Source organism: Epargyreus clarus, unplaced genomic scaffold, assembly GCF_041222505.1.
Source record: "Epargyreus clarus isolate Ecla_fem2 unplaced genomic scaffold, WU_Ecla_fem_2.2 ptg000023l, whole genome shotgun sequence".
NCBI lineage: Eukaryota > Metazoa > Arthropoda > Insecta > Lepidoptera > Hesperiidae > Epargyreus > Epargyreus clarus.
Window position 1 is genome coordinate 15984372 of NW_027332230.1, and position 24960 is coordinate 16009331.

Genomic DNA, 24960 nt, shown 5'->3' on the forward strand with positions numbered 1-24960 from the left:
CAGTGACGTAGGTTACATTACTTACCTTTTAGTGAGGTTTTTTTGTTTATTCGTTTTTATATTGTTAGTTGAATTGTAATCATAATGCGCGGATAACAGACTATTCCAAATAGATCCTCGTTATCAGTATTTCAGTCAGTAATCTATATTAGTTGTATGCCTTTTTTTGTAAAATATAAATAACAAACGAGTATGCAGTCCATCTCTCAATAAGTGGACCCTGACATCCATAGAGCTCAGTTACCGTCAGATAGATTGGATCCTAACCGAGGCCGGTGATATATATATTTTACCTCTGAGGGCTTAGTTACAATCTCTAGTATTAGTCTCTCCCTCATCACACCCTTCAAGCAAAAATATAACCTGGCTAAACAATAGCATGATCAACTGAAAAAGGGAGTAAAGAATAACATAAATAACAAATTCAAATATATACTTTAAAGATTTTATTATTATCATAACTTGCTAATAAAATAAGGCACGTTACTAAATATCAGTTGCAACTAAACGTAATCTGTCCGTTGGAGCATAACCATAATATAATTTTCAAAGTCGAGAAAAATTCGACCCTCGTTATAGTCCTCTGGAGCCTCCGACCGACTCTAATTTCCCCAATGCCTTGTAAGTACAATGTCCTAAACATGGGGCAATATATTCAGGTAAACAGTGAAAATATTCTTATAGGTACACATCATATAAAATATAAATAAATAAATAAATATTAGGTACTTATTATATAATACGTTTTTCTTTTGTTTTATAGTATAAGAGTAGCAAAAGAGCATACAGTCCAGATACACAGTGGCCACTGCGGCCCATCTGTAATTAACCTCACATAAGATTATTTTTTTACCTGCGACCGGCCACCTACCTCTGAGGACTTCTTACACATTTGAGAACTTTTCCTTTCCTTTCGTTGATATCTATTTATATCTATTAGCCTCTTTATCTACCTTTAGTTGTTACTTAAATCTTTACGTCACCATCATAAAGTATTAGGTTTAATAATATCCATCTCAGTTTCTAGTGAATAGCATAAAAAAAATTATAAAATTGATCTGTTCTACGATATACTTACGAATCAGACGCAGAACATTTTTATATATAGCTCTTCAGTAGTCTCAGTAAATTCGACACTGTTGCTCGACATGTTTTTCAACCATCCCCTATACAATATGGAAGTCAAATACGATTATTTCTTCTTTCTCTACCAAATTTTTCAAGAATGTCACTTCTTCTACGCTCTTTTGATGTTGGCCCTCTCATCTCTCTTCACTTTTTTGGTTTCCTATCCAACCTATCTTCTGACTCTAGAATTGTCATTGTTATTAGAAAACCAATCAAGAGCATAAATTACAATCGTAAACTTTGCGGAATTGTCAGTCTGAAGTCGATATATGTATACGTATAATTGAAATAGTTATTAATATATGATTGTAAATATAATTGTATTGTATCACAGATGTCATAAATTATTTTTACCCTCTTCGCTATTTTTTTAATCGCACAGAGAATGTGTACAGAATTAAGTCCATCTTTACTTCTATAGTTTTCAAACACGAAAAATAAATACATGCCATTCAGAACGGCGCTTAACATGTATAAGGCATTAAATAAGTGCACATTCGGACCACGAAGCGCATAACCTTACATATTAGATTCCATCTGATTCCGCTCTAAAGCCACTTATTCACAGTTGAGAGCTATCGAACCCCTCGTTATGGATCCCCTGGCTCTTGGCAGCCTTTGATTTCCCCAGAGCCTCTGCCTCCCGTACGGTGTCTGGTAACGCATCGTTAGAAATATCTGGTACTAGCAGCGTCACGAGCCCGGCGAAGAGTGCAGTGAGCCCGAAGACGACAGATGGTAGACCAGACCATATTGGCAGCTGAAAATGAGAATTGTCACGATGAATTCAGAAAATAATTTAATGATTTGTATCATTTCGGAGATTTCACGAATGCACAAAAAGAGCAGTATAAACGAAATGAGAATATCAGACTGTTTTGAAGATCAACCTGGATTGGATCTCTTCCTATTGGATTTCTTTTGGATTGGATATCTGGTCTAATTGATTTTCTGATCTGATTTAGATACACATCTTAATGATGAACAACTTACATGTTAAAAGATATTAACATGACTTGCACAATACACACGGAACAGAAAAAACTAGGACTTGCATAACATAATGATGAATTAATATTTCAATCTGAACCTGGGTGTATTCGTCTATTTGTCTTTGTACCTTCATGGTACTCACGATACAAGGAATTTTTGATTTGAGTTTGGAGCTATGACTGTAGGAAACGTAATAAAATAATAATTAATAATACATATAACGTTAATAACTAAAATCTAAGAAAACCGGCCTGATATACCTGAACACATAGTTTTACAATAACACGACAGTCTAATCAGTAGCTATATTCGGAATGGTGAACAATGTATTACGTTTACATATTTTACTTAAACAATCGGTAAGAACAGGTGTTTCAAAAACATTGTATCAAATAATACAGATGTACAAACGAATCTCAATGAACATGTAACGTGATACAATTCAAACATTGTAATTGTAATTTCAATGTTTGTAATTACAATTTCAACGAGTGAATTGTCTCAAGACGTGTCGATAACTCTAAATATTGTGTTTAAAAGGTTTCAAATACGAGAAAAAATTAAATTTAAAACCACTGACTAATCAAACTATTTTCATTCGCTGTAATTAATCTATACTAGTTTCTCTAAAAAAATATTTTTGCTAAGAGTACATTTTCATCCTTGTTACACTTCTAACCGTCATATTGTAACCAACTATTTTTATTGCCATCGTAATGGAAATTAATTAGAGAATGCACGAGAATACATTGTCTTCAAAATCAGCATTGGAGTAGCGACTCCTCTCTTGCAAATGTCCAAAGACGATGGGAATTCCTTTTCAGACTTCATTATTGCTAAGTTTATATAAAAATCCTCTTTAAGGACGATATTGTTGTCAAAACTCACCAGCAAAGGAGTCTGTGGCGCTAGAATGGAACCAATCCTCCCGAGCGATGAGCACAGCGCATGCATAGAGTTTCTTGTGTATGTTGGGAACAGCTCCAAGGTGTAGAGATACGTGATGTTGAAGTAAAATGATGAGACCAGTTTGCCAACCATATATACTGTTATGGAAAGCCATGGCATATCTGACGACAAAATTGTAAATTTTAATTTTAGGAATAACACATATGAGCCTATACAAGAAATACAAAGGCATAAGCTCATATAGCGACAAATATATCTTATCTTAATCTTACAATTTCATTTTCACAATGAATTTGTCAAACGAGTTTATTGTTAAAATTAAATAAGGCACGAGATATAGTATTTTCATTTATTATTGCATTAATATTATTTTTCTCCCGATGTAAGTTTTAAGACGCAATTTATCCTAAAGTTAAGGATTAATTTTAGCTTAGCAAGTTATTCTATCTCTGTAGACTAACATCAATCATAATCGTAGAAAATCAAAAATTCTGAATTATTAAACTTTATAGTGTAGTTCTACTTAGATACCTAAAATTATACACATCATGCTAGTTAAAAAGAAGTACCCAGTTCAAAAAAGTCAGACCCCAATTACCGTGTAAACTGACTGCAAATTAAACGCTCACCTGTTGGCACAAACGGCTGCGTCAAGCAAAGCAAGGCGCCGACAACGAACGATGTTATCAAGGGCAACTTCCGGTTGAAATGGATCAGTATGTACGTGATAAGGAAATTGCCGGGAATATCCACCAGCGACGTCAGCGCAAAGTTCACGTACTTGTTCCCTTGCAACGACACCGAGTTTATCACCATGCCGTAGTTCACAAAGGTAGACGTTGTCCACCACACTAAACAGACGAAGAATCGCAACCTCAAAGTCGACGATTTGAAAGTTTCCCCTAAAATGGCCAGGAACTTAATGTTTTTAGTTTCTTGACAAGATAGCTTCTCTAGCGTACTTTTGTCTAGAGTTTTCTTATTATTCTTAGCTGCTTTCTCTAGAATTTTGATCGCTTTGTCCTTCTTCCCTCGTATGAGCAGCCATCTTGGGCTTTCGTCGAGAAGGAAGGTGTAGAAGAAAAATAAAAAGGCTGGAGTGTACAGGACTCGGAGGAATGTTCTCCAGTAAGGCACGAGATAGGCGACCACTGCTAATATCACTCCGCCGAAAGAGTAACCCAAACTGCAGTACAAGTAGAATATCAGTTTGTTCTTAGCTGACACTATTTCCATTGCTGCAAAAATATGAAACATATTGTACTCTAATACATATTGTGCCGTAATTTGGAATATTCATGTATATTAAGTTACATAAAATCTGACTTATTTTTTCTTGATTATGAAAATCATTATTAAAATATGTTGCAACAAACCATAGTCATACTTTTACTTCGAAAATAATGGGATTTTTCGTAACTTTCTCTATTCTTCACCTATCTTTCTGACCCACAGAATTTATAGCTAAATCTATGTTCTGACCTAGTTCGTAAACAAGAGTTAGATATAAAATATGGTAATATCCCCAAAACATGACTTTGCTACTTCACTTTTATAGACAGTACTTTTATATAATTGTGTTTTAACATTTATAGACTGGACATGGACATTAGGGTGGAGCGAAATTCCTTTTTTTTATTTTTGGAAATGTAATAGTGACGAAAAGATGTCTTGATGGTTAAAACTAAATTGCAGATTACAGCTGAAGGTGTCTATAACTTTTTTAAACATTTTTTATATTTTATTCACTTTATTTTATAGAGCATTAACAAATAAAATAATAATAATTTTGAATAGTGTCATTATAAAAATGCAGAGGGAGAGCATTTGTTAAGCAAAACTTGCACAGTAAGTCAATTTAATCGTTTACTTACGCCGGTGACTCATGTTTTCATGTCTTCTTTTTTCATTAAAATATGTTTACATTATTACTATAATATCTTCTTCTCTTATTATAAATACGTAACTGATGTATTTATATATTCATTTTTTGTTGAAATAATTAAAATAAAGAAGGAATATTATGCCTGTGTATAAAGATGTTATGAAATTTTATCAATGGAAGAGACGCCGATTAAATTCGCGACAAGAAATTCTTGCGAATCATCATTTAAGGATATTGGAGGCGTAGTTGTTTCCAGCATATAATAAAGCTGACACGTAGATTCAATTTCTACTGAAAGTCAAACAAAAGTGAAACAAAAGTTAAAAGCTTGCATGCAAAATACCTTAAACGAAATATCTTGTTAAAATATATTACAATACTTTCCAAAGAACTATTATAGAATTTTCGGACTGCAAGAGAAGTTCCCTTTAATATACTTCCTTACAAATGCCAATATTTCGATCCATCTGGTTCTCCAAAAGAGAGAGAGGTACCCGGAAAGGAATAAAGGCTTTTTTTTGGATCAAAGAACGTCGCTGCCAATGATCATTGGAAAAGTAGATATCTCTACAACAAAAGTTTACAAACCTTAGAAACCAACTTGCCAACTTGGTACATATATACTGTGTTCTTTAAAACATTGTTTTGTATAATATAACAGCAGATATTTCTGTTATAGACCGTCATATGTTGCGCGGTGACAGGATAAATACACGAAAGAGTATTGAGAAGAAAGCTTTTGCTTTAGATATCGGCATAGCATTTTGACAGAAGGAAAGATTACTTTTTAAAATATTGGATAAAATATGGAAAAAATATAGGCAAACAGTCCTTAAAGAACGTATCTTGCTAGTAAGAGAACCCAGATCTGTTTACACCACTTACGCAGCTCTGATTCTGGTTTAACCAAAGGAATAGAGTGTGCCATCGTCGGCTATTTTGCCCATGCAATAATTCCTCAAGAGAATATTGTAACTATTGACTTTGGGGTAACTATCTATAATACCGATAAATATGGTGGGAGTTACCCAAATATTACAAGAGCGACTATACATCATTTGGTTTTCCACCATAACGGTTGCACTTCTGGACCGGGGTCCTACGCTGCCATATCACATCCAAACAACATATGAAGTTGTCGAGAGAGCTGTAAATGATTACAACAGATTCATCTACATTATTGTGCCCGAAATTAATCCATTGACTTAATAAAAAGAAAACTAGACTCTCGATCAAATAAATAATAGTTAAAAAAAACTAAAAAATACGCTTTTATAAAAAAATCGACCAAACAATTAAAAATAAATAATAGTTTAAAAAAACTAAAAAATACACTTTTTATAGAAAATCCAACTAAAAAATAGAAAATATTTTTTTTTTTAAATTTGAATTAAGAATAGTGTAAATAAGATAAAAATATTTTTTATTGTAAAAAAAGCGTGGGGTGCATGGTGTCAATAGTTATAAATATTTTATTGATAGATATTGAGTAGAAGGATTATCATTTTGATAATATCTTAAAAAGCACCCCACGCTTTTTTTACAATAAAAAATATTTTTATCTTATTTACACTATTCTTAATTCAAATTTAAAAAAAAATATTTTCTATTTTTTAGTTGGATTTTCTATAAAAAGTGTATTTTTTTCGTTTTTTTAAACTATTATTTATTTTTAATTGTTTGGTCGATTTTTTTATAAAAGCGTATTTTTTAGTTTTTTTTAACTATTATTTATTTTTCATTTTTTAGTGATTATTTTAGCGATTATTTTAACGATTATTACGTAGCGTATTATCAAGTTTATCTTTCGAATCAGCATCAGCACCTTTGCTTAGCAGTGCAAAAATGAATATTGGGTCATTGTTTAACACAGCTGTATGAAGTGGTGTTTTACATTGGTGTTTATTTTTATTGTTAACGTGAAAATCCCAGAGGAGTTGTTGAATGACATCCGAATTGCCAATGCTAACTGCTTTCTTTCATAATTTATACCATATCCCAGGTCCTCTATCTTGGATAAAAGTAATCACGGAAAAAGGATGATAGAGCATCTTTTAAAAACAGGCGCTGATGGCAATACTCAAGAGAAAAACGGTCAACTGCTTTACATCTAGCCATTTCAAAAGGACGTCGTCCAATCATCGATTTAATATTACAGCATGATGATGTTAATATCAAAAATAATTCTAGAATTTCTTCTCTTTGTGTTGCTGCTGCCTGCAGAGATTTTAAAACTGTTAGTAGTTAAATTAATTTTACAGCTCGAGTTAATAATATAAGTTGTGACTATGACGATGACCTGAAATCATATATGCCTTTACATTTGGCAGCAAGAAATGGGAACAATGAAATAGTGGAAATCTTGTTAAAGGAAGGTGCAGATGTTGAAGTGCTGAATGAATAAGGATGATGAGACACCGCTTCATGATGCTATTAACAACGGACGCGTCGAAGTTGAGGTCAGGTCAGGTCAGGTCAGGTCAGGTCATAAAGGTGGTAGAACCCTTTGTGGTTCGACTCCGGCGGCACCACCGCCACACCTATTTCTACCTAATAACAGCAGTGTTAAGCGCTGCTGTGTTCCGGTTTGAAGGGTGTGGTAAGGGAGACAGACTTTTCCGAGGCGTTCCAGCTTAGTCCTCAGGGGTAGCGGCGCATCTATGGCCGACCTCAGGTAGGAATATCTAATCCTATCTGGGGTTGATTACAGATGTCCATGGGCGGCAGTAGCCACTTACCATCAGGTGGACTGCATGCTCGTCTGCTACTCTTATATTATAAAAAAAAAAAAAAAAAAAAAAAAGGTCAGGTCAAGTCAGGTCAGGTCAGGTCAGGTCAGGTCAGGTCAGGTCAGGTCAGGTCAGGTCGCGTGATCGGCGCGCCTGGTAGATTCCTTTATTGGTCTTAACGCAGACCGGGTCTCAGGAAAACAAAAATCGCTGATCCTGATTATCCTAGTAAGGATAACGGGTCAGAATGTTTAAAATATTGAATTGTCATCGGTCCTTAATAAGTATGCCAAATTTCAAGTTAATCCGACGTTTTGAAGGGGGTTAAAATCATGTTCAAAGATTCCGTTACATACTAACATACCAACATACATACGTCTGAAGCTAATAAAAGCGTATTAAAATGACCATATTTGAGGCAAAAACAGATTTTAGGGTGTAATTATCAATTTTTTTGTACCTACTTCAAAGCTCTTTGTTTATATGTTAATGGTCAATAAAGTTGAATCATATTCTCTTACTTTTGCACCTTTTTTGCAATTATTAAAAAAAATTTTCCAATATTTTTGCAGCCTTTGTAAGTAAATAGCATTTTTTTACTTTTTATCAATTATTGACAGCGAGGCGGAGGCATAAGATGACATCCAAAAAATTAAAAAAAAAACACAGTTTAATCTCTTAGTATGATACGTATTTCCCGCACTATTAGAACTCCAACGTAAAAAGAAAAAAAATCCCATACAACGTCGCTCCACCCTAATGGACATCCACAACGAATTGATAATAAATTGTTCTCATCAAATCATCAACTGTTGTCCGTGTAAATAAAATAAAAAGTGATATATGCATAAATAGCACTTACTTAACACATACGTGGGTGAACATATATCCCCAAGGGCGGATTCTAGGAACTCCATGGCTATGTAAAACCAGTACCATACCGAGAAACTTCTGAGCAGTCCAAACAGCCCACCAAGCACACCAGTTATCACCACCGCGGGTTTTCTTCCTAACCTGTAGAATATAATTGTTAAATTTGACTCTTACTGGTAGTGAATTGAATATTATCACCTAAATTTGAGAAGATTAAAAAGTAAAAATAACCTCCTACCTAGCATTATGGGTCCCATGGAAACATTTGGAAACACATAAATCCAGACACTCTCTCTTAGACCTACTCAAGACTCAAGACTTATTTAGATGTCCAGCGATCGAACCCGGAACTCTACATTGGGACTAGTATGGTGAACGCTCATTTATTTACCTATCAAAAAGCTTGATATTTCAAGGCCAAACTCTTAACACAAAAAATATGTCGATTGTGTTTCGAAAATAAACACTAACTAGAAAAACAGCCAGTAATATAAAGGCTAAACAGATTTTTAACAAACATCAAAGAGTCTAGATATCTACTAAAAAACTTTAAATCAAGTCATCCATTCGGAAACTTCAATATCACAAGTACAAAAAATGGACAGAGGATTTTATTCGTTTTTTATGTGTTTTGGTACTTATATTACCGTGGTTCTACATTAAGTGGATCAGAAATGCGTTGCCACCGCTGCAGACTACTATGGTCGCCTCATAAATATGTCATGATTGTTTTGAAGGTGGTAGAACCCTTTGTGGTTCGACTCCCGCGGCACCACCGCCACACCTATTTCTACCTAATAACAACAGTGTTAGGCGCTGCTGTGTACCAGCTTAAAGGATGTGGTAAGGGAGACAGACTTTTCCGAGGCGTTCCAGCTTAGACCTCAGGGGTAGCGGCGCATCTGTGGCCGACCTCAGGTAGGAATATCTAATCCTATCTGGGGTTGATTATAGATGTCCATGGGCGGCAGTAGCCACTTACCATCAGGTGGAATGCGTGCTCGTCTGCTACTCCTATTATAAAAAAAAAATGTCAGTATGCATCCACACCCTTCCACTTATACGCAAGAACTGCTTCACACTAGATATAGTGACGGTGATACCTTGCCCTTCGGAACCTACTAGCTCTACCAACTTTAAGATAAAAAGATTTCGCATAATAACATTAGTATGTATCACACAATATCGGTATCAGGAAACGCACAAAGAAGGTGCAGTGAACTATTAAAACTATCTAACCTTGGTTCTACATCTTGCATTGCCATTGCAAGGTCATCTGATATGAATGAATATTAAACGGATAAATAATACACAAGTCTTGAGATATTAGTATGAATTTAGTGTCCCATACAAAGGACTTGATAAGATACTACATTTAAGATGATAATATGACTTCCAAAAGAAGAGAGGTTATCTATTTTTATTTTGTTTTGAAGCTAGAATCTTACGTGTTTTAATTTCGGAAACTCCACCCTCATACCTATTTCTACCTTATAAGAACTGTTAAGCGTTGCTGATTTCTGATTTATAGAATGCGGCAATGGCAATCTTATACAAGTATTCCAATGTAGTCCTGTAGTTATAACGCATCTGTTTCCAATCTCAGATAGAACTAATCCTAACTGGGGTTCATTAGAGATAGGTGACATTGACCAATTGACATTACGTGCATTGCATGTTCGTTTATTACTTCCATTATCCATATTAAGATAAATAAGTTAAAGGGCTTTGTATATCATAATTAATTATATGCACCCATACTATAAACGCTTTATCATATCAATATTCAATAATTACTTTGTGGAAATGCACATTATGAATTTATTATAAAACGACTTATGCATCTAAAGTGAATAATGACATATAATTTTAATAAAGTAAAATATATATTTCTAAAATAATAAAATAATTATCTATAAAGGTACAAGAGGTTAAGTAAGTTCAGGATTTAACAATGTACCATTGTAAGGCATATGCAAGACGTCTAAACTCCCGCGATACAAATGTTTACATATATTTTATTCCACACATACGGATGGCACGTTTCGAACATTACCCCGAACGTTTTCTGATACATAGTGTACATAGATCATTGTTATGCGCTATGAAAAGTGTATTCAAAACAATGACTTTATTGTATGAGAAGAGATGTTAACAAACTGCTGAATTATTATAAATAAGAGAAAAGTGGTGGAACCCTCTTTGGTTCGACTCTTCGACACCTGTTTCTGGTTCTGGTTTGAGGGCTTTGGTAAGGGAGACATATTTTCCCGGGGCATTCCAGCTAAGTCCTCAGGGGTCGTCGCATGTGTCCTACCTAAGGTGAGAATCTCTCCACAATTTAGACGACCACCTTATTTATATTAAAATCGTCAACCCGTTCAGGCTGCGGGACGTGCAAAAGGATGACATATATACGATAGCAGAATATCATGCGGTCGGATAAAAATAAATTGAAAACGAGTGGGTAAAACTTACTCAAGGCCTGTAATTAATTAATAAGGTAGTATTTAAATGGTTTTATTTTAATTGCACATGTTTTTAAAATACTGATAAAATAGGTTTAATTTTCGTTTTAATTGCAAACCGCGATAACGTTAACATTTGTAAGAGAAAATTTAATTACATTTTTAAAGATATTATTCACTTTCAATTTAACTGTCCCTCACATTTTAAAGAATTATAACTGACGTGTCGTTCTCCAAACAAATTATAATTTGATACGTTGAAGTCACCCCACAATTTGATACATCTGAAATTTTCAACTATATGGTACATTGTACCTCCCCGGATTTATAATTTTGGTTACTAATGGGCCTTCTGTAAGGACTAAATTAGACCGGTACGCATAAGTATTTCTCTACACCGTTCAAACCGAAACACAACAGCTTTTACTACAGCTGTTATGAGGCAGATATAAATTTGGTGGTGGTATTTCTGAGTTAGCCCACAACGATCCTACTACTATTACCAATATTGATTTGACAACAATAAATAAGGTAATGCTATGGCAGTGCATCCAAAAGTAAACTACCACCTGAATTACATCATCTTTAGTCATATGTTGCAGTGAAACTGCACGTACATTGTATGCATTATCTTAACAGAAACCACTAACTGACCGTGTAACAAGTAATAATACGTGAAATGCTTAAACTGTGTAGAATACGTCAACTGTACCATATCGCTATACAATGGAGCTATTGTACCATACTAAATACAATAAGGCACTTAGTCTATAAATGGATTAATTATGTATTTAATATAATCGACACTGCATTGCTTTTTTGGGGTTCTGTACCCAAAGATTAAAAACGGAACACTATAACAACCGATATAAAAAAGTAAAAATATAACAAGTAATTAATTAAAAAAATCAAAAAACCCGACTGCCCCAAAAAGGCTGAAGTAGAATTTCCAAAAGCAGTGAAATAGGCATTTCATTATTTTTATCCAGAAAGCCAAATACAAAGTTTCATCTTCTGCATCTCTTCATCGGTGTCTGCTTCAAAAACAAAAGATCTTCAAACAATATTATCATATTTTATCCTCGTAGTGCTCATTTACGCTATATAAAGAACCTATGTGTAAAATTCCAATACGCTTAAGTTCAGCGGTTTCTCTTTGCGTTGATCTCTGGCACAGCAACTCTCTCATTTAGTCAGACAGTCATCTCGATGTGTATATACGAGTATATATGTACTAGCTAACCCGGCAAACATTGTGTTACCATATAAATAAAAAAATGTTAAGGGTGAACACTGAACAAGCCTTATCACTTAGGGGTAAAAAAATAGATAGTGGCCGATTCTCAGACCTACTGAATATGAATATAAAATTTGGTGAAAATCGGTGAAGCCGTTTCGGAGGAGTACGGTAACTTAAACGAGAATTTTATATAAAGATATATTATATAATGTATGTGTAATCTCCTCTTAATTTCCTTTGTTTTGACATCCTACTCGATAGGTTTGATGAACTTTTTTTAAAATGTGTTACTATTTCGTAAAAGGTCCACCATTTCCGGTCTATAATATATTATATATATATAACTTCAGTAATTCAAAGTTACGGTCATTATTTTACCTCGTTAGAGGTAGAATTTCATTATTTTTATCCAACAAGCCTGATACAAAATTTCATAGTGTTTGCTTCAAAATTGACGGTTGTTCAAATGTACTTTTAACCCTTATTTTACCCTCTACAGGGTTGATTTTTCGGATGGGGATAAATAAGTGCGTCCTTGTTCCTATCCAAAAAGCCAAATACAAAATTTTATAGTAGTTGCTTCAAAATTTAAGGATTTCAAAAAAACTGTTTTCCCCTATTTTACCCTCTTAAGGGTAGAATTTCCAAAAGGCTTTTCTTAGTACTTATTCACGCTATATAGAGAACCTATGTGCAAAATTTCAGAACTGTAAGGTCCTTAGTTTAGGGTGTACGTTGATTTCTGAAAAATGAAAAAGTCATTTAGTTAGTCAGTCAATCAGTCACCTTGCTGTTTTATATATATACAAATATGTTTTTATAATCTCCGTTTAATTTCCTTTCATTTGATACCCTACTTGATAGGTTCGGTTAACTTTTTTTTTTACATGTGTTACTATTTCGCGCCAAAAATCCGCCATTTTGTTTTTTTTTTACTTAGACCTATCTAAGGACACTCGGGTCATTGAGACAAATATAATGACACCTTAACTGTTGAAATTCATCCAGCCGTTTGTTAGATCGGATCAAATAAAGAAAGACAAACATACAAGATACGCGCGAAAAACATAACCCTTCCTTGGCAGTCGGGTAAAAAGAGGAACGTCACACAAGAAACCAGTATTTGCCGCCATTTTCGTACTATTGAACTGTAATAGGAAGATTGATTAATTTTTCGCAATAAATTTAATATAGAGTGGCTCGGAACCCTATGTGTGAATTCCATTCGTACTTAGCAAATCATACCTATGTCATGAATCAATTACATTGGTTAATCAGGTGCGGCGCTACATAAATATTTGATAACCTTCTGAAACATAAGAAATGCGAACAAATAAGTTATTTAATATAATCCAATCTTGTTTAACTTATCTTTAAGACACCAGACTGGTTTTAAATTACAAAAAATAAGAAATTATGTTTAGTACTATCAAATCTTGTATTTTTGTGAAGGGACGAAAACTTTGAAAAACTTTAAGACATAGTTGACAACAATTTATTTATAGTAGTCTAGATACAGGTCTGTCTGTGAGTCTAGTCTTATTTAGCCCATTTAAAATAGAGGTTTCACTATACATAGCATATTTATTTTTAATACAATCTTGTGATGAAGAAAACTTTAGACAAACTTAGGTACTTAGATAGATCCATCTATCAATTTATTTATAGAAATAGTCTTTCCGATCTAATACCTACTTGTATATTTATAATTTATTAAGACTTTGTAAATCAGAAAAAGTTTCTATGTTTCTTATAACACATCAGACTTTCGGGTTTAAAAACGTGTATGAGTTTACTCTTATAAAACAGAAAAGTGTCCGTGCAAAAAAAAAAAGTCAATGCATCAATAGCAACTAAATAGCTAAAATAGTCATTTAATTAACAGCCTAACCTCGCTACCAAACGGCGCCGTTAAACTAGCTTTGGAACCTTCGGAAGCTATTTTTTATACATATATAGTGTTTAATTAAGCATTGTTTACTGATTTTAGTGTGGGAAACTCAGTGAACGAACGAACAGATAGTAGATTTCTTTATGATAAGGGTTCGACGACATTTCCACAATACTAGTTCTTGCCATATAACTTATTCGTATTTCTGGTTTTAATGTACTGTACGGTTTCCTCAGGAATTACTGTACACATTGCTAAGAATTAATGTGCCATGTACGTATTGGCCACGGTTTCTAGTACTTACTATTCTGTCATTTTGCACATTTCTGTCAAATCTCAATCCATCTCTACGAATTTGGGATGACTTTTAACGCCCGTTATCAGTCAGTCACTCCAATTTTCGCCGACCAAAGATCGAAATTTGACAATGTCTAGTAGGAAGAAAGTGTCAAATATCAATATTTGACGAAACATTAGATAGATTGATTATTAATTAACGGGCCTCAAAGAAGTGGCACCAAAAACAATAGAACCTGACATTTACTGTCAAGTCAACAGCATTACCAACTTTTAAAGTATTCGTATCCAGCTTTAGAGATTATAGAATGGTCGTGCACAATAGTCGCTGATTGCTGTCCGCATTCCACACCGCTGGTAATCAAGGCCAAGCAGTTACCTGACGTAACATATGTACTAGCTATACATCGTACGAGTATGATATAAAAAGCTTAAGTAACTACGCCCTACGGACAGACAATATACATTATAAATTTTTATTGATTACAATCATCATTTTCTTTTTCCTTAATTAGTATTGAGATTAAATATGTTACATTACTCTCATTTCAAATAAGATTTTTTTAACAATAAATGTAGTACCTAAATCTCAAATTAAAATACACAGTATGTTTATTAAATTCCATTGGTGCATTTTACTTTATAAATAATATAATAGTTATAATATAATCTATGAACAACATTGAGTAAATACTGCTTGAGGTTGTTCACCGATGCATAATTGTCTCTAAGGATAAAGTTGAAACGCCTTACATTATTATCTTCTCCTTTCTGCACCATTCAAAGCGAAACAAATCAGCTTTCCATCGCTATTATGTGGCTAAAATAATATGGCGGTGGGTGTGACACATGCGAAGAAAAAATACGGTTCAAGAGGAAGAGCCCTGTGATAGACGGAGAGACTATTAGGCGGACAGACAGCAGAATCTTAGTAATAGGGTTCGGTTTTTACCCTTTGGGTTCGGAACCCTAAAAATTACACTTATTTCTTAAGAACTATTACACATTAAGATCACATTACTTTTGGTAGCATTTCTGATATCCTAAATACCTATATTAAAAACATGCACACCTAAATAACACTGAACAAAAAATAAAGATAAAGTACCGGCGTTTAAAAATAAAGATCTCTAACCCGACCACACGTTCAAATATAAAAAAGATAAAACTTGAAAAGATAAACACATCCATTTCTTTATTCGACTGAGCCGGGACCGGTTGACATTACGCAGATATCAAGGGAAATAAAACGTGGAATTATATTGCGCTATCTTTTTGCCCGACCGCTACCTGGATGGCTAAACTTTAAACGTATACCTCACGTTTGTATGTCGAAATTTTATAACGTGTTAAATTGTGGATATTATAAAAGCTATGTTTATTTTTTTTAAGACTTCCACAAGGAAAGAATCTATTCGACGCGTATTTTTACGTTTTATTGCATGAAATCTACTTTATCCTTACCTACTCTATCTGTTTCTCTATAGAGGTTGTTAAAATATGTGCCAAAATTGCAAAATTAAAACTAACAATTATTTCTCCCGACATCAATAGTGTTATGTAGGCATGTTAAATTTAGCAAACGGACTACTTGCTTTTTGTTATGACGTTTTCTATACCCTAACGCCCACACTAGAATACTCTATGTTAAAGGTACCATGAGCTTGACAGAATTACAATTTAGTATTAGTCTTATTTTTAAATTGTTTATGAAATAACTGACATAGCTGTTTCTTGTAATTTATGAAACTATTTTTCAATAATGTAAAAGTATGATATTAAACAAGATAAAGCTATATTTATCTTGTTTAATATTTATCCTCCAAATAATAATAAGTCATGAGTACTGAAAGTGTATTGTTCAGACACGTTATTGTTTTTAAACATCAACAGCACTTACTAGCCACCGTTACGCTATAATAAGGTTTATATTTTCTCTATGATGCAAATTTTAAGAAATGTATATTTTTTATTTATATTAAAATTTAATTATTTGAATATAATGTACTTAATTAACATAAGCATTAAAATATTAATTTGTGTAAGTATTAAATTTTATGATATTTAACTGGCTGGAAAAACAAGTGCGGTTATTTTCTTCTTTTTGCGTTATTCGAATTACGACGCATCTTATCTTCGGGCAAATACGCAGTACGAAAATATAATATACAATAATTTAAATAAAAACAGGATAATAAACTCAGGTATGATACTGTTATTGTATATTGTCTTAATTTTAATTGTAAATTCATTATATTATAATTAAAATCTTAGTTTTGCTCTTAAATGCTGATATTTCATGTTCACTTAATTTCAATGGCAAATTTAGTTTAATTATATTGAAATCTTAGTTTTGTTTCAATGTGTAAGACAACTTTTGTTTAATAAATTAGTTATAATAATTTAAAATACCTTTTTATTTTGCAATCTTATGTAGTTAATCTATTAAGCTCATAAGTATCAACATAAATATCCAAAACCACAAGCGGTTCAGAGGGAACATTAAGCATCAGTCCGTCTAGTTTGAACGATTTTAGGCAGCTCTAAAATATTCTTAAGTAATTTATTTTCCATCAGTTTCATTGAGAGACCTGTGTTCGACAATGACATATAAAAAAGGGTTGCAGTCTTACCTGTCAGAGATAGGTCCCACGATAAGCAAGCCGACCATGTATCCGAAGCTATGTACAGTCCCAACCAATGTCCTCTTCCAATCCTGACACGCCAGTCCAAACTTGAAAGGAAATTATCAATTGACACTCTCACTTTCGCTTATTAACATTTTTTTATGTTAGACTGAAGCAAATAGGCCTTTCCCTTATTTTCCCTTTCCCTTGTTTTCCCTTTCTTTCCCTATTGTTAATTGACCCTGGGTACGGAATAGTGTACCCAAATAGGACAAGAATTCTAATATTGCAGAAATACTATACTTTACCTAAAAGGTGTACAAACTTGAACACCAGCTTACAGCAGTTACAAAATAGAAATGGTGGTGGAACTTCAGTTGAACCACAAATAATTCTACCATTTTCCAAACGAATACCTGGTGTCCGTATAAGGACAGTTAGATTAGTTTATTCAATATAAAACTTACTTCTGCCACGAAGCTGTTTGGGTCATCATACTCCCACTCAGCACAAGCTGAAGCATTGCTGGCGCAGTGGCTCATATTATTGTATGGCTCGATACATCTGTAACAAATTGCGAGGATTTTATCTTAAGCATGTTAGACTTCTTTGTTATGGATACAATTAAAGCAGGGAGTAAGTATGCAGTCCACCAAATGGAAAGTAGGCATTTCCCTTAGATATTTGTAATCAGCACCAAATAGTGTTAGCGTCCTGCTTGAAGTCTTCTTATTTTTGGGCTAACTAGTAAAACAAAATAATAAATATTGACAGGATGAAAACTTCTCTCGGATTATTATAATCGTTTGTTGTCATAAAAGTAAACACGTAATTAATTCAAAAAGAATTACAAATACTATGATGTATGATATTTATCATAAAAATACCAAAGAAGTTTAAGATCAAACGCATCTTTAAGGAAAATTCCTACCATATTTGAGTTAATGATCGTTTAATATCATGATAGTGGTACAATTTTTCGAAATTCGTCTGCGATGGACTCACGGCCATACCTATTTCTGCCATATACCAGTTACAGTCTTAAGTAATCACTTAAATAGGTCGTAAATGGCTCTTAGCATCAAATCTGACCTTTGTATAAACAAGTTGTTTTTGTAATAAATTGCCAATAAATAATTGATTCAATGACACGACGCTCCACGAGGCGTCGCGGCAATGCTTGAGCAATTACTTATTTATTACACGAGAATTCTTGTCTATTTATATAAAACTAACAAGAAATTGTATCTCTGCCTCAATATAACGCACTAATTAAGCTGTACTCGTATATATTGATTGTTTATACTATTTAAGTACGGGAAGAATCGTCAACTTTACTTTATCAATTACTGACCACTTTTATTGGCCTCCATTATGTATGGGACTTCGTTCTTCAGAGGGGTCAAGCTGGATTTCTGTTTCCATATTTCCGATTTTTATTAAATTTCACCTAAAACCTTCCTCAATAATTGCCTTGTATAATACAAAGACACTTTTGCAATACTTTTAGAAATTAGCGCATTCAAACAGTATCTTTAGCTTTCAGGTTCAGTAGAGATAGAAAAACACGAATGTCGAATTTTAAATACAATCTTCATAGAAACAAGTCATACTTCAATCAACTGTCCAATGCAAGGTGCGACTAATTTGTAAGCGGAACAAAACACAATCACTTCACTTCACTATGCAACCAGTTTATAAACAAGGTCGGCTAAAGAATTTTAACTTTCCTAACTACTTTGCCTACTAAGTATTTTCTATGGAAAGTAAGCAAGTATGTTTATAAGCAACTGTCTTTCTCGTTCGATGATTTATTTTGTTATCCATTATCGTTTGTTAAAGATAAGTGTTAAATGCCACACGTGGCAATGTGTTCGGCATATCGGTTTGCACGGGGTTCCAGGTTCAATCGACGGCCATGCATCTAAATGGATTTTGATTTCTGTTCTAGAGTAATTGGTGTCCAAATTTGACACAGGTTATCTTTCGAATACGTCAAAAAATGTTTTCATTTATTTGAATTATTTATTACTTATTAGGCTGTGATTTCGAAATATCGCACAAATACGTCCTTTATTTGTATATTTGTACACAAAGACTCAGGAAGACGTTAAGAACACTACATCAAATATTTTATCTCGTTCGTGACAGCTAAAAAAACAGAATATTATTACAAAGTGAGTAGCAATGTCACCTAAACATAGGTACATATGCAATAATGTGCATTACGTATTTTTATTAATATCATAAAAATAACTTAAAAATCTTTATCTTATTTTAAGGATCTAGAACTGTAGTTCGACTGCCGTGTGAATTTATGTCTAATTCTTCCTTAAAGCAATATTTTAACATCAGCGCTAATGGCTCTAAATATTTTCAGCGTTATTTAGAGCCATTAGCGCTCAGGACTTGGAAGTAAATTAAAATAATAATATATTGAAAAAAATAACAGTAACATTAATTAATAGAAAACGTAGAAATATAAACTCTACAATAGAAACATTTTTTGAAAAAGTGTAGTATATATAGTATATATAAAGCCCATGGATTTGCAATCTGTTATCAAGGAGTTTTCTTTTTCCCTTGGAATTGCTTAAACATGTCCGATTGTAACGCGAAGGACGTAACATAACGTGACGCGACGTGACGTGACGTAACGTTATGTAACGTGATGTTACGTCCCTGATAATAACAACGGTTATTATGAATCTCTTGTATTTCTTGTTTCATTTGACCTACCTGTCTTGGTTTCAATAACCTCTAATATATCGATAACATCTTCACGAGATCTCAATATTTGAAATAATACAGATAATAACATGCCATTCAATTGTTTCATATACAACTACTTTCATACACTTAAGTTTATTAGTTTCGCGTATAGTAAGTACATAGTGTACACTCAATGGCTTAAATGTCTTCGCTTATTTTTTATCGTATATATTTATAATTATGTAATTGCAAACAAACATGCAATCTTACTGATGCCAAGCGGCCACTGTTGACTATGGATTTCTGTAATCTACCCTCGATAGGATTAGATTCCTACATAAGTATTTTGAATTTACTATAATGAAAATATGAATTTTAAATTAGATTGATTAACCTACATATATATATTTATAAGCCACTCAGTGGTAGAATAAGCGATTGTCCACAATTGTTTTGACATCCAACAGCCATTATATGTTACCTTATTCACAAATAAACTGATTTGATTTGATTTAAGATTGGCTGCAAATGCGTAACTAAGCTAAGGACCAAGTTATATCTCTCCCGTACTCAGTTAAAGTAGATCATAGTTAATTACCGTGCTCCACTTAGAGCAATATATCCTTGGTTACATGACCGGTAATAACTATTTTATAACCGTTTCACGCTTCATAAGTCACGGTGAGTAGTTGATCATGTGTGACATTCGTTAAATCTTATTGAGTCTTATTTACACTGTTCGCTGACTTATTAAAAATACTGTTTTATTATTAAAATTTAAATTTTCTGAGCAGTGACATTAATTTAGTTTTAAAATTTACAATTAATTTTACAGCGAATTCAAATTGACACTGTCTTTATGTAAACACCTGTTGCTGGCATGCGTAAAGAAAAGTCTACTACTCTAATACCTGAGTACTTAGTTTTACTGAAAACATTTTTGATTTGCGTTATAAATGTTATTGAAGAAAAGACACTAACTTTTAAAATAAACTTTAGAACAAAGTCAATTTTGCAACCGTCCTAACAATAACCATGACAACCTGATTGAAGTGCATGCACGGTTAAAAATGGTCCCAAAATACCTGTAATCAACATTTTCAGCAGCAAACACATAGTTGGAACAGTACATGGTGTTACTGGCGAAGGCTAGCATGGTCAGCGCCATCACCCGCAGGTGGTAGACCCTGTAGATACTAAACTTATCCAAAACATCGTCCACTTCCACAATCTTCTCCGGGGTTACTTTTGACACACACTGCACCATTTTGGTGTTAAATTTCACTATTTCCAATCACCACTACACTTTCACTCCATATTTTCGTATTAATTTAAAAAATATTTTTAATTGAATAAATATTTTATTTAACGTTCTAAAAATCAATTTGAAAAATAAAAGTCAAATATTTAATAATCAAATAATTTAAATAGAATACACTGGATTTAAATGGATTTGTTTAAGTTTAACTTAATTTAATTTATAACTTAAGTATAATTGAGTAACTACGCTAATTTCGTCTGCGTCTACAGACGGTTGCGACATAACTGTGTTTGGTTTATTTACGTTTTACCGACTCAAACACAGCCGCACACTCTTATTTTATTTAAGTTGAATGTGTGATCATAAGCACTCAGTGCAATGGCTTTCGATAAGGTATAAAAACATGTAAAATAAATAAAACTTTATTTTAGTATGATGTGCAAACCTATGTCAAATGATCAGAGATATTGATTTTGAAAAATGGGAGCCCAGAAATTAAACTAAACCTGCAATTATACTAAAGCTGCAAAATAATCTACATCCCTACTTTAACTTTACTTTAATTGTATATAATTCCTTCACTAATCTGCATTCGAGAAACGAAAAGAGTACGCTCTAGGTCAGCGTTTCCCAGCCTTTTTCAGTCCACGGACCCTTAGGACATCAAGCAAAGTTTTCACGGACCTCCTTAATAAAATAAACAGCGAAAAAAACGCAATCCCAAATATCATGCTTTTACAGGAGAGCCAAAACAAAATTTGAAAAACCACTTTACGTATTTTTTCTTTTTTTTTATAGATTAATAATAGTATTATACATCATTAGATGCATCCTTTTTAATTTTTTAAAGTACCATGTGCTTAGATCACATTTTTCTAATAAAACTGGTTTGCTGATTTTTCGTTTTGCGGCCCTTTTGCATTAAATGAGCGATTTATGTATGGTCCAGGGATGGCACCGCGAACCCCCATACATATACATATACATGTGGTCCGCGGACCACAGGTTGGGAAACGCGGCTCTAGGTCATTCGCCGTTGTGGAGAGAGCCAAAAGTGTAATAAAAAGATAATTAAAACATCTGAGATCATGACAAAGTTATAAAGATAATCTAAATCTTATTTACTTGAAACTCTTTTTCAACAAAGCTGCTGAGCACGTATCTCTCCCCACTACGGGGAAGTACCTAGAGCGTACTCTGCCAAACTGATCCAATGAGGATTGCTAATATTAATTTACATTTTCCTACATTTTTATTTTAAACAAAGTTTGCCTAAAATAACATTTTATATACAAAAGTGGCGTACAGTCCACTACAGATTAATTGTAAATGTTTAAAGTGTGCCTGCTTCCTTACCGTTCTTAAACCGGAAATGAATTCGCAGTGACATTGATCATGATATTGTTGCCTGATTCTTCGCAGTTTAATGTAATACAACTGTTGCATCTGTAATTATTTTGTTATTTAATTAATGTACTAAAAATATTATTATTAAAATGGGAAATTAATGAAATATAAACATACATATAATGAGAAAATCCGATAAGATTCGATTATACATTTATATACTGGAACGATTTTTAAGATAACACATTTCGTTACATATATTTAAAAATTGGAATAAGAGGTCGCATATATTGACTCAATAATAATCGTATGCCAAAAGGCAGCGTTTCTGTTCGCCACTCACTCATTCTCTATAATATACAAGCGAGAAACATATACAAGCCAACATTTTTGTCTACAATCTTAATGGAACCCACTTATACATACACTTATACGCATCGCGGAACTGTTCAACGGAAGCACAAGACGGAACGAAAAATTACAGACATTCATACGTATGTCACGTACATTGTTACCGTACGTGGCACCGTAGAGCCATACAAACACCCAAACATACATGATCTTACTACATGATTAAGAGAAGTGTAAAAAATAATAACAGTCTATTTAATGACGTCAGCATGTGTGTGCATGAATCTTTTTTTATATCATATAGGAGTTGCTGACGAGCATGCAGTCCACATGATAGTAAGTTGCTACTACCGCCCATGGACATCTGTAATCAACGCCAGACAGGATTAGATATTCCTAACTTCGTAAAAAACAACTATCTTTATATTATAGTGAGTATTAAGAAGAATTAAAGCCCTGTGACAATTTGACAAACGGTTAAACAGCGGAGGCTTAGTAATAAAGTACTTTTACGGAATATTGAAAATGAGCACTTAGTCAAGTATTCAGGATAGATTCCTTCCTGACAGAGATTGAACCCGTAACTATTTGCATACCAATACAATATAATCATCCTTCGGGCAAAGGGATCTAGTATCTTGTAAAGCAAGTGAATTTAGAAAATTGCACATTTTTTATATTTTTATGAAATATTATTTTTATTTTAACTGTAAACATAATATATGCGATGGGAAACGCGATTTTTAATCCATACCCTTGAAACAAACACTTTTTATCAAACGTCACCACAACATTATAAGTAAACCAAAACATTATCTTTGTCTCAGCTATCGGGCATCTATTAATATCTTATCTTTTACTACAATGTGATACGGGGATTATTAGGGGACCGCACCAAAAGGATAAAAACGGAACCCTCTTACTAAGCCACCTCTATCTGTCCATCTGCCACAGAACTCTATCTCTTGAATCGTAATAGATTGATGACCGCTTTGCCAATAAATAATAAATAAAAAAAACCGTGCGGCACTCAGGCATTTTTTATCAACTTGCAATTATAATTATTTATTTAACAGATATACGAAGGTAATCGGAGTCCAAACGAAGCCAAGGTCACAATGTATATAGCAGGGTCAAATCGAAGTCAGGAGAAAGACAAAAAACATTTTTTTCAATATCTCTTCGGTAGGACTACGCAAACTGGTCAGCAACACCACGAAACAACAAACAAAAATGGCGCCAGAAATCATAATGGCGTTTTGATTTTTTACTGTCTAATCTGTCAGTTGTAATTCTACGTTTAAAAATTACAAACACTCTTTTACGATATTTTATTAATCCAGAATTTCAACATAGTTTATGTTGGTAAAACATATTATTTGAATAATGTGGTAATATATTTTTTGAATACAATATAATAGGAATATAAAAAATACTAAAACAAATTTTAATATTTCCGCACGGATTATAACAAAATATGTATTACTGCTATCTGTATTCAAGTTGACGAATTAAGGTGTTAGGTTTTATTTTCTTGATTCGGTCACAGCTTTCAATCCCCCGCGATAAAAGCTATGCAATAGCTTAAAAGCTTTTTAGTATTTGTTGTTTCAACCGGTGTCTTTCAGCATTTTGGGTACTAACTATAATAGGAACTGTAATAGGAAGACAGTTCATTTTTTTACAATGTATTAACTTCAATGGCTGCTATGATACTAAACAATAAAAATTTGGTGGTACGGAATCCTCGCGAATTCGACTCGCACTTGGCCATTTATTTTTTTAAATTTTGTCTACTATTTGCGAGCCGAAAAAATCTCTCATCTCTTTGTTTATTCGCCAGTAAATAATTGTTCATCGTCAATTATTATAATGTATTTTATACTTTTTAGGTTAAAATATTTATCTATGATCATGATAAACATATTAAGTTGTTAATATAACACAATCAATCTTATTAATCGAAAAAAATCCCAATAGAAAAGAAAACACATTTAACAAACTTAATTTAAATAAAAATGTAATAAATGCATACACCAATATGAAATGATGATCTTGAACTGAATAAGTTTTAATCAAACGACGCCACCACAGTGAAACTTTTTTACCCATTATACAAGTTTTGTTAAGTTTAATAAATAACATAAAATAAAGCAGACCAATATGCAGTATTAGACCAGGGTCGATAATTTTTGAAACCAAAAAAAATTACAATAGAATGAAACCCATTGGAAAAGGAGGGAAATATG

At 33.1% G+C, this 24960-nt stretch overlaps 1 protein-coding gene across 1 annotated transcript; it reads right to left on the minus strand.

Annotated features, from left to right (window-relative positions):
• Positions 1-431: 431 nt before the first annotated feature.
• On the minus strand, positions 432-21226 carry LOC140751608 (solute carrier family 22 member 1-like). Its single transcript, XM_073085576.1, has 7 exons — positions 20838-21226; positions 17508-17604; positions 17047-17147; positions 8507-8658; positions 3660-4268; positions 3010-3191; positions 432-1888 (listed from the first exon to the last, which is right to left on the minus strand). The coding sequence occupies exons 1-7, from the start codon at positions 21017-21019 to the stop codon at positions 1691-1693; spliced, it is 1521 nt and encodes a 506-aa protein (XP_072941677.1). The 5' UTR covers positions 21020-21226; the 3' UTR covers positions 432-1690.
• Between the last annotated feature and the right edge of the window lie 3734 nt (positions 21227-24960).

Excerpts from the sequence above, each read along its gene's own strand:
- LOC140751608 (XM_073085576.1), bottom strand. The coding sequence starts at position 21,019 with ATGGTGCAGTGTGTGTCAAAAGTAACCCCGGAGAAGATTGTGGAAGTG. Across the intron at positions 17,605-20,837 it reads GCTGAAAATGTTGATTACAG|ATGTATCGAGCCATACAATA; the intron begins GTATTTTGGGAC and ends AATTTGTTACAG. Across the intron at positions 4,269-8,506 it reads TTCACCCACGTATGTGTTAA|CAATGGAAATAGTGTCAGCT; the intron begins GTAAGTGCTATT and ends ATATTTTTGCAG.